This window comes from Simochromis diagramma, unplaced genomic scaffold, assembly GCF_900408965.1.
Source record: "Simochromis diagramma unplaced genomic scaffold, fSimDia1.1 OVJJ01000501.1, whole genome shotgun sequence".
In the NCBI taxonomy this organism is placed as follows: Eukaryota; Metazoa; Chordata; class Actinopteri; order Cichliformes; family Cichlidae; genus Simochromis; species Simochromis diagramma.
In genome coordinates this window covers 1,765,501-1,781,270 of record NW_024387320.1, presented here as the reverse complement: position 1 = coordinate 1,781,270, position 15,770 = coordinate 1,765,501, and the positions used below count along the sequence as shown (strand labels likewise).

Sequence of the window (15,770 nt, the reverse complement as noted above, 5' to 3'; positions counted from 1 at the left end):
TGTCCCAGAGGGGGGATGTGTTGAAAGTTGGACATCAACTACTCAGGATGATTTTTAATGAATTTTTGAAAATTGACACAATTGTAGTGTATTGGCTGTATTAGATTGAATAAATGTTTCCATTAATTTCTGAGGAATTCTACAGTAAATCTGGATGAAACCTGGCACACAGGTACAGTAGGTGTCCCAGAGGGGGATGTGTTGAAAGTTGGACATCAACTACTCAGGATGATTTTTAATGAATTTTTGAAAATTGACATAATTCTACTGTATTGGCCGACTGCATTGGATAGAAGTACCCTTTAATTTCTGAGGAATTCTACAGTAAATCTTGGTGAAACCTGGCACACAGGTACAGTAGGTGTCCCAGAGGAGGGATGTGTTGAAAGTTGGACATCAACTACTCAGGATGATTTTTAAAGAATTTTTGAAAATTGACATAATTCTATTGTACTGACTGTATTAGATTGAATAAATGTTTCCATTAATTTCTGAGGAATTCTACAGTAAATCTGGATGAAACTTGGCACACAGGTACAGTAGGTGTCCCAGAGGGGGGATGTGTTGAAAGTTGGACATCAACTACTCAGGATGATTTTTAATGAATTTCTGAAAATTGACATAATTCTATTGTATTGACTGTATTGCATTGGATACAAGTACCCTTTAATTTCTGAGGAATTCTACAGTAAATCTGGATGAAAATTGGCACACAGGTACAGTAGGTGTCCCAGAGGAGGGATGTGTTGAAAGTTGGACCTCAACTATTCAGGATGACTTTTAATGAATTTTTGAAATAAACATAATTGTAGTGCATTGACTGTATTGCACTGAATATGAGTTTACTGTGATTTCTGAGTAATATTACAGTAAATCTGGGTAAAAACTGGCCCAGAGGTAAAGTAGACGTCCGAGAAGAGGATTGTGTTGAAAGCTTGGCATCAACTTTTAAGAATGATTTTTAATGAATTTTTGAATATGCAACCAGACTGTCACGATGGCTGTATTGGGCTGTTCCATTGTAATTTGTGAGCGCGCGTGCGTGTGACTGTTCACGCGCGTGCGTGTGCGCGCGAGTCTAGGCTTTCAATCAGGATATAAAGCGAAAAGGCGCTACCGTAAAGACTGGTGTAAAAGCGCAAGGAAATTCATGCGGCGGATAGGAGGCGGCTGGCTTGACCGCGGCTCACAAATGACGGCTCACTTTACCGCAGTTTCCCTCCCTGTGTCTCAAGCAGCAGGTGGGGGAAGCAGAGCGAGTGGATTTTTCTGTCTTTTTCATTGGCAATTACAGCGAGAAGTCATGCAACGCTATTTTCCCCTGATAACTTGTCGTTTGTTGCTAATAGCTGCGCTTCTATTTGCCAGAGAAGCTGAAGGTACGTAGTTTGTTTTCCATACTTCGATAGGCTGCGGCTGAAGGGAGATAATCTGGCGGATGTTACAACTGAAGGCTGTAAAAATCTAACAGCGAAAAATGTGGGACTAGATAACGTGAGTGAAGGGAAAACAGACTAGAAATGAAAAACCAGGTATGACGAAGTTAAATTTAAACCAAAACAGCAGTAACGCTTTTTATAAAGTGAAAAGTGAAAAGTTCAAAAACTTTTATATGTTGTTCACATTTTTTCGGCGAATGCTGATTATATAAGACAAGTTTATCTTCAGCTGAATAAATTCAATTGAAGCCAGACTTTACAGATAGGTAGGAACCTGGAAGGTTTTAGATTAATAAGGCAAAACAAGTCAGTAGTAGTTGGTAGCACATGGATTCTTGCGTATGCTTTAGATTTTCAGAGTGTATTTTGGAGCAACAGCTGCTTGTTGAACTTTTTACGATTACCTAACAGGTTATTTTTACTTTTATTTGTCTGAGTTTGGTAATTGTGCAGTTGTGTTTATGTCGGTCACATTTTGTGTGGTAAATGGTATTTTGAGTTTTAATTGCCTCTATTGTACTGTGGTTTGTTGTATTGTAATTATATTGTGCTTTGTGGCCTACAGCTACTAAAACTGTTTTGCTAGTGTTTTTTCTTTTGTTCCTTTTGTTTGTTAGTACAAGACAAAAGAGCTGTTGGAGGCTGGCAACTTTGCAAGACTGAATAAAGTGACTGTTTTGAGTTGTCACCATGGTGCTTGATTTGGAATAATGTATGAAATACCCTGACACCCATTAAGTCCGCACTAGTGACAAATATCTCATCCTGATGCTAAAGGAAGTGGCCGTACCAACGTTTCTAGTTCTGCTATATTGAACTTGGAAAAATGTGTTTTTATTGTATGAAGCCTGGACGCATTGTAGCTGAGTGTCCCATTTTAGGTAAAAACCAGGAAGCCACACCCATGGCTCCAACTGGTTCTGTACAGGCCAAATAACCAAATCAGACACTATGCTCTGAGAGTTTTTGCTTGGGTTTTGAACAGTTTATCCTAGATGGACTTGGAGCTGTAATTTTAAATCTGTGTAAATCAGACGTGCACTGTGGTCACGCCAGCATCTAATCCATCCAAGTTATATGGTTTATTAAAATAATCAAATTACAGCATTTACATTTATGTTAGACTACTTTTAATTAACTGCTTTAGCTGTAACTTTAAATCTGTGTAAAGCATCTCCTCTCTTGTCTCTTATCTTTAAGCTGAGGTTTGATCTTAGTGTTTCATTCTCTTTATAGCTCTGCAGGTGATTGGTGGAAGTGTGACAGTGGTTCAAGGAGGTACGGCCATGTTACCGTGTCATGTCACTGATACCAATGATGACCTGACACAGATTACCTGGCAAAGGAAGACTAGACAAAACCCTCATAATGACAATTTTATTACTATCCAACCCAGAAATGGACTACAGTTTGTCAATGGACGTGATGATCGATTTAAATATATCGGGAATTTTAACAACAATAATGGAACTCTCCAGTTATCCAATGTTGCCCTGAAGGATGAAGGCAGCTACACGTGCATCTTCACCCTGTTTCCAAGTGGAAATCAGAAGATTGAGATACCTCTAAACCTGCTCGGTATACAAATGAAATGTGTTTTAAGATATTCTAGGTGTTTGTATAACCGATGTAGACAGAGTTACTTTTACTGTCATGCTTACATGTCAACTTATTTGTGTGCTGTACCTCTCCTAGTGACTCCTTTCACAAGTGTGATGGACAATCTTCCCACTTTGGGCACTGAAGAGGTTTTATTTGCTACCTGCACGGCTGCTGGATCGAAGCCTCCTGCAGAGGTGAGGTGGCTCACTGGTGCTTTGGGAGACAAAGTGAGGACAACAACAAACTCCACACAGTATGACAACGGTACGACTACCACAGTCAGCTCTCTGTTTGGTGTTCCTACAAGAAAGATTAACGGTCACCAGGTCCAGTGTGTTATCAGTGGTGACTCCCTGTCTGCAGAAGAAACCCTGGCCTTCACCATACAGGTCTACTGTGAGTATCAGCTGTTCATGGAGTTTATTATTTTTCCTCTTTTTTTTTTTTATTTTTTATTTTTTATCACTGTTCATTTAAGAATTTTAACAGTTTAATGAAATCATTAATAAAGTACACCAACACACCCAGGATCAATCTCAGCCTGTTTTATACAAAAACAGACATAAACGTTCTCATATTTCTGTCTTTGTTCAGGAGAACGTTTTAGCGGGGGGGGGGGGGTTGCAACCTTATCCCTGCTGGCATGACTTTGCCTCTGTGTTAAGTCTCTTAATGTTAGGTTGTCACAGCAGACGGAGAGAATTCCTCAAAAACCGGAAAGACTAAGTTACGACATTTAGACTTGTATAAAGGGTGTTGTTACACCACTATTGCAAAAGATGAAATCATGTCAACATTGGAGGCATAACCAAAAAATACAGTGAAGTCATACCACAGTAGTTATTCCAGTGAGATGAAACTATTGACTTTGAGTCCAGACACAAGTCTGTTTCTTCAGTGACTGGTACTACAATACTGGAATATTTGTGTGCAATGTGGTTCTATACATGCATTCTTATTAGATACATTATTAATATAATGTATGTCACTTTCACCTCTCAGTACCAATAAACTACTATTTCAGATATTCAGCCTGTCCTGCAGAGTTTGTGGCCTGAGGTTATGTCCTACTGGTTCCTGCATGACAAAACACCATGTCACTAAGTAAAAGCTGTCTTCTCAAGCTAGATGATGAGTTCAATTAGCATCATTCTCTTTCCAGTGAGAAAATCTGTGCAGTTCCCCTAGGTTCAAGGTTCTTTATTTGTCACATGCATAGTTATAAAAGTATAAAACACAGTGAAATGTAACCTGACACGCTCCTCGACTTGTGCAAAAATTGCAGGGGGGGTAGAGGAAGAACATTATATATATAATATATACATAGGTATTATCAAACAAGCAATATATATGTCAAACTATAAGTAAAATTAACTGAGGCTGTTTTGAAGTATTGTGTGCTCTTTTTTTTTTTTTTTTTTTAGTGATGTTATATAACTGTGGTGTTCTGTTTCTGGTGGAATTCCCAAAAGATCAAGAAACCTAATATGTTGTTTTTAGTATAAAGTGACTGTACGTGAGCCGGTGACACCTTTGACTGTGTTTGAAAGGATTAATCTTTGAAACTGAATGAAAACCAAGATTTGTGGTTTTGCCTGACGTGACAGGGTTCAAACATTTATGAAACATTATTTTGACATGATTAGTATTTCCTTAGTTTGGGGTTTACACCGTTTTTTTTTTCTTTGTTTTTTGCAGTTTCTCCTACAGAAGTGAAAATTTCAGCAATTTCAGAGGATTCGTTTGAGTGTGTGACAGAAGCTAACCCAAATGCAAAATTCACCTGGATCAGGTAAAGCAGTTTTAGTAATGGTTTCGGTTGAAATATTCATTTAAATGCTGAGAGAGAAAGAGACTTGTATTTAGAGGCACATGTACACATGTGGGTAAAAACTCTTTTTGTAGTGCTGGCAGTGAATTTTGCAAAATAAACTGCAGACTATGAAAGCTCAGTGTGAGTACTTTAAGCACATAATCTGCGATCTGATCAGAAGGTCAGCCAGTTAAACTTAATTGCTCAGTGATTTAATACCCTAAAAAAATCCTCCACCTCACTTTCTCTCAGAAGCATAATGTTCCTCATGTTCAGTTTGTTAAGAAAATAACATCCATAACATGGATTTAGAAAATGTATGCCCACGCATATGACAGAGAAAGGAGCCATTTTTTCTATTAATGCAATCCTTTTAGAAACTAAAGAACTGGTGCTGTTTTAAAAAGTTTATGAGGTCATTCTTTTCTTAATGATAAGCTACCATGGAAAGTTGTGTTATTGTTAGCTGACCTGGCCAGAGGACCGGTGAGCTCATGTCTTTGTCCTTATGAACAGTATTGCCAACTTAGCGACTGATGGGTAAAATTACGTGCCAAACCATGCTACCTTTGTGAATATGAGCTACAAGCATACTCTGATGGGCAAAGTTAAGTGGCAAACTGTCATACCTACTTATATTTGTGCTGGAATTACTCTGTCACAGGAGAAATGTGCTTAAACTACTTACAGTAGGACGTTTTGCCAAAGTAGGATGGTTTGTCAGAACACCGGTACCAAGCCCGGATAAAGGAGGAGGGTTGGAATTATGACATTAAAAAAACCAATAATTGCTAAAATAATTTAATTTATAGTTCTAAATATATTCTAAATGCATTTAGGTAGTTTTTTTTACTTACTTTATTTCTGTCCCACGATCAATGTTCCCTCTAATTTTTCATGTGTCTGAGCAAAAAGTAAAAAAAATTTAAAAAAACGGAAAAAAAAAGAACAGACAGTTACCTGAACCTGCAGCTATTTTGCATGCATACTTCTATCCCATTGGTGTTATCCCAGAAACTGAAGAGCAACTGGAGGGGAACCCAAGGAGATGATTTATTGATAGCGATGTCACCTTTTGACATTAACGTCATCCATACCAGTATTTTAGGTACTGTTTTTTTTGGCAAGCTCTTGCAGATGCTATCAAGATTCGGCTATTGAGATTTTATTTTTCTGATCTTTTAGCCAATAGCCAGAGAAAAGATAAGACTTTCAGTTATACGTGTAACTGATCCACCTTTATTTGTATGAACAGGGATTACATTTGAGAGACCATCAAGTGTGCTGCTTTTCCATAAATTGCCTATGTGGCCTCACTTTCATCTTTAATTGATATCGTTGTATAAACTATATAAACCCAGTTCATTTGTGTATAGTACATATATAATGTGGTTGATAATGTAACTTTTAGATGGTTTAACTCTGAACTACTTTGAAGTTATAGGGAGGTCACTTCAGGTTAATACTGTAACACTGGTGTCTTCAGTAATGCCATTGTCTTGACCGCTAGAGCACGTACATGATGACTAATTGGACGTTGGATTTTCCATGTGTGAATGGGAATACAGAGATGCTGCCCATGTGTCCAAAGAAAATTAGATGGACTTAAATTGCTATTTAATACATATACCAACAGTGAGTCAGTATTGTTGTGGAATTTTGCAAAATGGAATAAAGTGGAATAAAGTCTGCAACACGGAAAGAGCTATTTATTTCTGGGCAGGAGAGCCAACACACACATCAAACATCACAGTTCAGTCATGCCTGCTCTGCCCTTCGGATGCTTCTCTTTTACCCCTCCACACACAACTCTCTGTATCTTTAGGTCCCACGGCCTGTGGATGAAGACCTAAAAGATACTCCCACTATCTTTTCCCAGGAAGCTCCTGGCGCTGGCTCTGAGTTTCATCCTTCTGAGCAAAACAGTTAGCAGATAACATAATGAAACATCATTACACCTAGCTAAGCAGTTTTCCTTACGACGTCATACTGACACACACACACACTTCACCTAAGCATACAAATGTTATACCAAACCTTACAGTGAGATTTTAAACACATAAAGTCTAAATGTGAGGATAAACTAGAATTTTGCATAAGAGCTCTATTTAATTGTTGTTACAATGTCCAGACAATTACATTAAGGCAGGGATAGTTCAGTAGGTGGAGTGGTGGCCCCATGATCGGAAGGTCGGGGGTTCGACTCCACTGAACGGTTACCCTGAGGTACCCCTGAGCAAGGTACCGTCCCTACACACTACGCTGCATTGGTGGCTGCCCACTGCTTCACTGGGTGAATGGGTTAAATGCAGAGGAGCAATTTCCCTATGGGGACTCACACACACACACACACACACACACACACACACACACACACACACACACACACACACTAGCCTTTTACTGTTTTTAGATATTGCTTCCAAATAGTTAAAAGGTTTTTGTGTTTAGTTAGATCTTTATAAGTCCAAGTTTTTGGATTCAAACCCAGGGCTATATTGGTGTTGGGCAACAAAGCTAACAAGACTGCGACCGTGTTACCTTGCTAAAAGTTTTCAACAACTAGAGTGTAAAATTCATAAAGTCGCCTGATTTACAAAAACAAAAAACAAAAAAACAAAAAACACTTATTCAACAGATGATTATCTCATGTTAGGGTTGGGTGTAGAATTCTTTGTTGAAGTAATAGCAGCCAAGCAACCCAAGACCATTTAATTTGTTCATGATATGAGGATTCATGAGGTAGTTTACACATGGTTCCTGGATTGGTGTTGGTAAAAAAAAACAACTAAATGGTAAGTTGTGGAGAGAAGCTAACTGGTGGAAGAGTATTAGCTCCAGTGACAAAGGCAAGAATTGTTCCCAGCTTCTGTGTTCCCACTTAAAGTAATGGAAAAGCAAAACAGTCAAAAATTGCATTAAAAACAAAACATAAACACAGCAACACAAAATGCTTAAAGCATTACATTTACCTGCTGCATCTGTTAGGTAGACTCTTCAAAAGTAATGAAAACTGCTTCAGCATGCCCTTTATTGCTACTAGATGTAGAAAGGCAGATGGTAAAGAGACTCTCAAGAAGATCAGCTGAGAGCATTGATGATTCATTTGTCTTCTTGGCTTTTCAGCCAATCACAGCAGTACAGACACCCTGCCTTGCATTTTTACTATACTTTTATACACATACCCATAAGTGATGTGTCGGTCGATATATGGATGATGCTTTCCAAAAAATAGCAACTAAACAAATAATTTTATCAGGTGCTTCTGAACTATAGAAATGCCTGGTCTTCAGGGAAAGCTGTTTTCATGATGTATGATGTTCATACTTAAAGTTGGGACATTTTTAAATGTAATTGTTGGTAAGAAATTCACTATGTTCATAAAACAAAAGTGGAATTACAAATAACATGTTTTTTTTTTTCACATACTTATAAACTCTTTTCATATTAAACTGCACCAGTGTCACTCAGCGATCTTTGGCTTCTCTCTCTGTAGTTCACTGATGATCCAATAAATGTGAGGAATCCCCGGCCAATGCAGTGCTTTAAATATTTTCAAGTTATATTTTTTTAATCTTAAGTGGCTATATTTTTTTCAATACTTGAGAGAGCAAGCTCGTTCTGCTAGTGTTAATCATGTGAGATAAATGAGAATCAGATGTGGTGAAACTGAATCTTTTATTATCTAATATCTGAAATTGATGTTGTTTAGCTGCATTACATTGAATGCTCCAATCAATGCTCCCAAATCATTGAATCATCAATCATTGAATACAAATGTTTAGACTGATGTAGTTTGAACAGATTTAGCAGGGCTCTGCTGATATGCACAAAATACAGTGGCATGAAACCTTACTCACACAAGATTTTCTTCAAAAAAAGCAGAAATTAACATGAAAAGTGCCATTTACTCTTTTTTTTTTTTTATACAAAATCTTAGTGTGAGCAAGTAAAGATCTATAACAAAGAGCTTATAACTGAAATGTATTTGACTTTTGGTACAACAGTTTTCTGCTCTCTCTGTACATTTCATGTTGAGTCTCATTCGTGTTTTTCTAGATCTGGCCAGTCTTTGCTGCAGTCTGCTGTCAAAGTAGACGGTGCAAACCTACAACTGCTCAGCCTGACGTCTGATCTAAATGGACTCTATCAGTGTGAAGCATCTAACGCATATGGAAGTAAACACGGTCAGCTCTATGTGCATGTGACATCAGGTGAAGTCTTAGCTGTTACAGTTTGTTCAAATCTATCTTTTGTTTCTGTTTTTTAGATCTGAGCTTTTGTGGATGTAGTGTCATGTTGCATGTTGATGAATGGTTGTCGGATGCTTCACCCAGTGCAACACATGTTATTAATACATGTTATTCTGCCTCACTGACAGAATCTCAGAGCGTGTCCTAGCTTGTGAAAGCTTTTTTCAGGGTCATATCAAGTTCATCTAATTTATTTTTGTATGTTAAAACTTGAAAATACAAGGAAGTTTTGAATGTGAAATATAAAACTAAATGTTAAGGAAGTGAGAAAGAACAATATTTAATTTCTTTCCCATGATATTGTTTCTTCTTGTGTCCCTGCAGGAACATGCCGTGTTGCCTGGGCATTATTTCTTGTTTTGCTTTCCCTGAATGTTGGGGCTGCAGCATGGTACTTTTATAAATCTGGACGTTTTAAAAGGTACTTTGAACAATAACATAGCTAATATGTGGTATAATATGTAGTCATTCTGATATAACAGTATATGGACATAATGGACAACTGGGTCTAGTAATCTTTGGTAAGTAGAAAAGGGTAAAAAATCAAATGCAGGTACAGTCCAGACTCAGGTTTAATTCAAGGGGCTGGAAAACAATATAAATGTCTTTCTTTCTTTTTTCTTTTATTTTTTTGCACAATTCAAAATCAAACAGATCCGTTTTGAGGGTCTCAAATTGGATAATTTCCTCAGAAGCTTTTACAGAAGTGTCCCACATAGCAAACTTGGTATGGCCCAGATCTGGCCCACACAATGTGCTTACACATGGCCCACATACCACAATAGGCTGTAACTAAGCTGTTATTGAAAGACACATTGTAACATATTTCTAGCTGTTTGCAGCATTATCAAGGGCTGAGTACTTCTTAAATAGAATAGAATTAGAATAGAATTCAACTTTATTGTCATTGCACATGCACAGGTACAGGGCAACGAAATGCAGTTTGCATCCAGTTAAAGCAACATATTTCATAATTCGTTCTATTAAAAAAGTATGTTGCAATACCACAGGTAGTTTATTAGTTGATGATCTATATAAATGACATTATTATTGGGAGTTGAGTCTCTCTTGCCTTGGTTGTGATTAGTTTTACTTGAATTTAATGTAAAACTCTATTATCTGAGGTATATTTATAGTTTTAGTTATGCAAAAGGCATTTTATTAAATATGCTTTTCTTGAGGAAACAATTTAAAGCAGCTGAGAAGTTAAAATAATAATTTTTCCATTACTATTGTCTAGAATATTAAACGTTTATAATTATAATAGTTTTATAATATTAAACATTCATTAGCAGATAAACTGAAAGTCTTTTCATGTTCAGTTGAAATTAAATGCAATTTTAAATTAATCTTCTGCCCCAGCTTCCTCTAACAGCTGTGGGAGCAAATAAGGGACAACATCTGGACCGATACCTCCACCAACGTGTCATTCCACAGTCAACTGGTAAACATACAGATGAATAGATGGAGGTATTTGGTAACATTTCCTACCCGCGAATCCCTTTTATTTTGTGATTCAGGTTTTTTAAATGTTTTTGTCTTACTTTAAAATTGCAGTAATTGCATAAATACACGCAAAACATTGGTAACTGACTCCCACTCTCCTTGCATGTCACTCCCACTGCCACAGCATTTTGGATGTGGCTTTTATTGCCTGTTCCTGTTGTCATGAACAACTTAAGCAGTATTTGGGATCCATACTGTTTCCACCAACAGTTTGAAGTGCTTTCATCTGCAGTTGGCTGTTGATAGCAGTTATATTAATGTGGTTACAGCTGTTTTTGTTTTTCCCCATCTGCTTATTATTACTACCCTTCATGAAGGGTAACAATGTTAACTGTATATTTTTAGGTTTAAAATGTACAGTACCAGCACAAGTTTAGACACACAGCCTGTTCATATTAAACAACAGATGTATCAGCAGTACACCACGAAAGCCCACGCAGACAGTGGGTTCAAAACAGCTCGCAGACAGTACAAACACTCACACCAGACAACATCTTGAATGCAGTAATCTGTCTGTCTGGTGTATAATTATTACTGAGCAACCAAAGCTGAGGGTGCAAACACTTGCTCTGTAATTTCAACCAGTATCATTAGTATATAATTTTATAACTATGCAGCCCTGCCTTTGTCCTTTTTATTTTAAAAAAAAGGAATCTCAATCACTCATCAGGGACTTTTTTTATACAGATAAAAGATCCTCCATTTTGCCAGATTTATTATTTTAGGGTTGTTTTTTTTTGTTTTTTTAATTAAATGGTAAATGGCTTGTATTTGTATAGCGCTTTACTTAATCCCTAAGGACCCCAAAGTGCTTTACACTACATTCAGTCATTCACACATTCACACACTGGTGATGGCAAGCTACATTGTAGCCACAGCTGCTCTGGGGCACACTGAATTAAAATCAAAGGTCTTATCCTGCTTAAATTTTTTCATTTAACCATCTATAAGAAACATTAAGTCTGAACATTTTCCGGGAGAGTTTAGTTAGAAAGGAAAGGTTTTGTTTCCCTTATTTCATGTTATTTTCACAGACCTGTTTATTTCCTAGTGGAACTTTTGCACATCTGTTTTAGGTATGAACTTTTACTGCAGTGAATGATAGAGATACCAAATTTTTTTTCTGAGGAGCATGACTTTTGACCGGTATCTGACCAATCAAGTCATTGTTGCTAAATCAGTGTTTAGATTTTGTCTTAGAAGTAAATAAGTATTTAGAAGTAAGTATTTTTTGTACCTCCATATTTTTTACTAAAACATATTTAGCTATCTTAATCCTTCTTAGCATTTGATGCACTTGTATATGTATTTTAACTGTACACCTTGAGCTATTTTTCTCTTGTTACTGAAGTGTAGACAGCATTGTTTTTATTTTTACACTAATGGTTATTTGTTACATTTGACCTTTCCACAACCTTAGCCATCACAGCTATATGCAAAGCCTTAACCTATCCTGAAGCCTGAATTTAGCATGCAACAAAACAGCCAAGGCACATTTGGCTCTTTAAAACCTGTCAAAAAAGTGAAACCCAGTAAAATTCTCTTCCCTTTGGCATCATATCTTTACACATTAAAATTATGAGGTATTACTTACTGGTGGCTTCACAAAGACACTGTTATAAAAGCATGGATTACCTGGGGACAAACTGAGGTGAAATTAAAATAAACTGATATTTTTTTTTTGATTCTTTGTTTGTTACTTGTTACTTTTGTGAATGTCAATAAACAGCCAACAGTCTGGTTATGTGTTAATGTTGCCCTTTAACTACAGGACTTGCACCTTACTGATTGTTAATGACTTCCTGGGATCAACTTTGTAAGACGGGGCATAGCAGAAAATTTCTGAGAACCACTTTGTTATACTATCACTACCATATACCATACTCTGGTGTCTCAAATGTGGCAGCTTTGCGTAAAAGATTAAATAACTAAAACATGGTCTTTGGTCTGCATTGTAAATTGATTTGTTTTTTTATTTGTCTTAAAAGTTAAATAAACATGCATACATATACGTTTTTAAAATGTTTTTCTCATTCTTTTTTTCTTCTTTTTTTGCAACGATAAGGTGATTTCCAAAGATCTGTTAGTTGAAAACTTGTCGTATTTCATCATGGTGTGTAGTACAATTACGTCCATAAATATCTGGACAGAGGCACAGGTTTGTTTGTTTTTTAATTTGGTTCTGTACATTAACACATAATGAATGTTAAATAACACACCTCAGATGCATTGAAATTGCAGACTTTCAGTTTTAATTCAGTGGGTTGAACAGAAAGATTGCATAAAAATGTGGGGAACTAAAGCATTTTATTCCTTCATTTCAGGGGCTAAAAAGTAATTGGACAAATTAAATAACTGAAAATGAAATGTTCATTACTAATACTTGGTTGAAAACCCTTTGCTGGCAATGACAGCTTGAAGCCTTTAACTCATGGACATCACAACCTGAGTTTCCAATTTTTTTAATGCCCTGCCAGGCCTTTACTGCAGCGGCTTTCAGGTGCTGTTTGTTTGTGGGCCTTTCTGTCCAAAGTTTTTTCTTCAACAAGGGAAGTGAATGCTCAATTCGGTTTAAGCACTTCTGTGCTTTATTAAACCCCTGCTTGGCTGTTGCTTTGGCTGTATGGCTCTTTACCCTTCAGAATTAATTTGGTTGCTTGTCCTGTGTCACATGGTCAATAAACACTAGTGTCCTAGTGCCACTGGCAGCCTTACACTCCCAAGATGTGGTATGCTTTGGATCATGAGAATGTTCCATATCTTCTCCATACTTTTTCTTGCTGACATTATGGTAGAGGTTGATCTTGGCTTTATCTGTCCAAAGAATGATTTTCAAGAAGTGGGCTGGCTTTTTTTTTTTTTTTTTTGTCCAATCTAACCTTTCTGTTCTTGAGCCTTATGAATGACTTGGATCTTGCAGTGAACCTTCTGTTTTTACTTTCATGCAGTCTTCTCTTTATGCTGTACTATCAATATGCCTACCTTGTAGAGATTGTTCATTTGGTTTCCCATCCAATTTCTTGGATGGGTTTTTTCTCTGTTTTCGCTGCTTAAGGATGGCTTGTTTTCACCTGCATGAACATATGGCCTGTATTTATATAGCGCTCTACTAGTCCCTAAGGACCCCAAAGCGCTTCACACACTGGTGATGGCAAGCTACATTGTAACCACAACCACCCTGGGGCGCACTGACAGAACATAATGCTTGATGATGACATAATGACGAAGTTGCCCGCAACTGCCCATGAAATAGCCTTTGAATCAAGTGTCCAATTACCTTTGGGGAAAAAAAATTGTGTTTGTGTCCAAATATATATATGGACCTAACTGTATCTCAGAAATTCTTGATCATCTTTAGAGGAATGGGTGATTTGAAGCGTTTCAGTCAGGTTTCAGAACTCATAACAGTAAAGAAACGGCTTTAATGAAGGTTACAGAGGATCTTACAGCCTCTGACAGTGGACTCATCTCTGTGCTTGTCCTGCTAGATCTCAGTTCATTGTTCGATACTGTTGACCACAATATTTTATTACAGCGATTAGAGCAGAGCTTACCAAAGTGTGGAGCCCACCCCTTAGGGGGGCGCAGAGCCATTCCATGGGGGGCGCAGAATGAAAAGAAGAAAAAAGAAAGAATGCTGGATGCTGCTTTCAAACGATGGCCTGTCAAAGGGTTAATTGCTATAAAGGATCTTTATATTGACAATCATTTTGCCTCTTTTGCTCAGCTTCAGACAAAGTACAATCTCCCTACAAGTCATTTTTTTTCGGTACTTACAAATTAGGAATTATGTCAAGCAAGCATTCTCAAATTTAGATACCATCCCCATACAGCATGTCTTTTACAATATAATGAACGAACCTCCCACCTCAAAACACTTAATTTCTCGGCTTGTTAACCTTTTTTCTTCGGCAGCCCCCTCTTGCCATATTAAAGAGGCTTGGACAAGGGACACTGGTTTGGTTATCACTGACTATTTATGGGCTGAAGTGTTAAGCCGGATAAAACTATGCTCTGTTAACGCCCGGCTTCAGTTAATTCAATTTAAGGTTGTCCATAGACTGCACTATTCCAAAACCAAATTGAACAAGATTTTTCCTAATGTTTCCCCCAAATGTGATAAATGTAAACTTGTGGATGGTACTCTTGGCCATCTTTTTTGGTCCTGTTCTATGCTTACAGCCTTTTGGACTAGTATTTTTAGTTTCTATAGCACTGTTTATGATAGGCAACTGTATCCTGACTGTCTTATGGTGATCCTGGGCTGCTCCGGCGACTCCTTGGCACTTCCCTTTGCTGTTCAACAGGCCTTCATGTTTGGTATGGTTATTGCCAAACGTCTGATTCTGGGGGAGTGGAAATCTGCCTCCCCTCCCTGCTTCAAGAGGTGGCTCGAGGAGATGGTCTCCTGTTTATACCTAGAAGAAATTCGGTTCTCTACGTCTGATTCCATGGAGAAGTTCAGGAAGATATGGGGGCCCTTTATAGACCACATTAAGAAGGACAGTCCACGCCCTGGGTCCTGACCACGTTGTTTTAACTGCTTTCATTCTGAGCTGTTGCCCATAACTGTTATTGCATAATTGTTATCAGCTCTTCCTAGCGATCTTTGGATTTGATCTTGTGGATTGGACTCACTAGATTGTGAGTTGTTTGACATGTATACCAGTTGCTTTTTTTTCTTCTCTGCTGTTTTTAATAAGTGCTGGCCGTGTACCCTGTTGTGGGGTTTGTTGCTCTGTTTTTTCTTTTTTGTTTGTTTTTGTTTGTTTGTTTGTTTGTTTGTTCCTGTGTTTTGTTTTTGTTTTTTGTTGTTGTTATTGTCTTTATTGTCTGTGTTCCTCTGTCCCCCTGTTTGTGAATGTGTAAAAATTTTGAAACTTGCATAAATAAATACATTTAAAAAAAAAAAAAAAAAGAATGAATGCTTGGACACTGCTTTAGACAGGTTTTTGACGGGGCGCCCACACAAACGCAAAGCAGGAGATGAAGCATAAGCATTTCCAAACCAACCTCCTTCCAACCCAAAGACTAGAAAATATGATGAAGCATGTCCTCCCTTTGGCTTCACCTGCACAAGTGCCAAGGTAGGTCTCCCCTGCATAATTGCTTTTCCCTTCGTCGGGAGCACGCGCTGGGCTCTCCAAATCACGGACA

The 15,770-nt window shown here is 37.6% G+C and overlaps 1 protein-coding gene across 4 annotated transcripts; it reads left to right on the top strand.

Moving 5' to 3' along the window:
- Positions 1 to 1,185: 1,185 nt before the first annotated feature.
- LOC120717507 (nectin-1-like) lies at positions 1,186 to 12,602 on the top strand. Of its 4 annotated transcripts, none has more exons than XM_040005570.1 (7): positions 1,186 to 1,379; positions 2,676 to 3,017; positions 3,135 to 3,437; positions 4,740 to 4,833; positions 8,914 to 9,068; positions 9,432 to 9,528; positions 10,470 to 12,602. In XM_040005570.1, the coding sequence occupies exons 1-7, from the start codon at positions 1,193 to 1,195 to the stop codon at positions 10,477 to 10,479; spliced, it is 1,188 nt and encodes a 395-aa protein (XP_039861504.1). In that variant the 5' UTR covers positions 1,186 to 1,192; the 3' UTR covers positions 10,480 to 12,602. The 4 variants fall into 4 exon arrangements, with proteins under 4 accessions (XP_039861504.1, XP_039861503.1, XP_039861505.1 ...); XM_040005569.1 differs by having other exon boundaries at positions 1,187 to 1,379; positions 10,483 to 12,602; XM_040005571.1 differs by lacking the exon at positions 1,186 to 1,379 and adding an exon at positions 1,417 to 1,532 and having other exon boundaries at positions 10,483 to 12,602.
- The last annotated feature ends 3,168 nt before the right edge of the window (positions 12,603 to 15,770 follow it).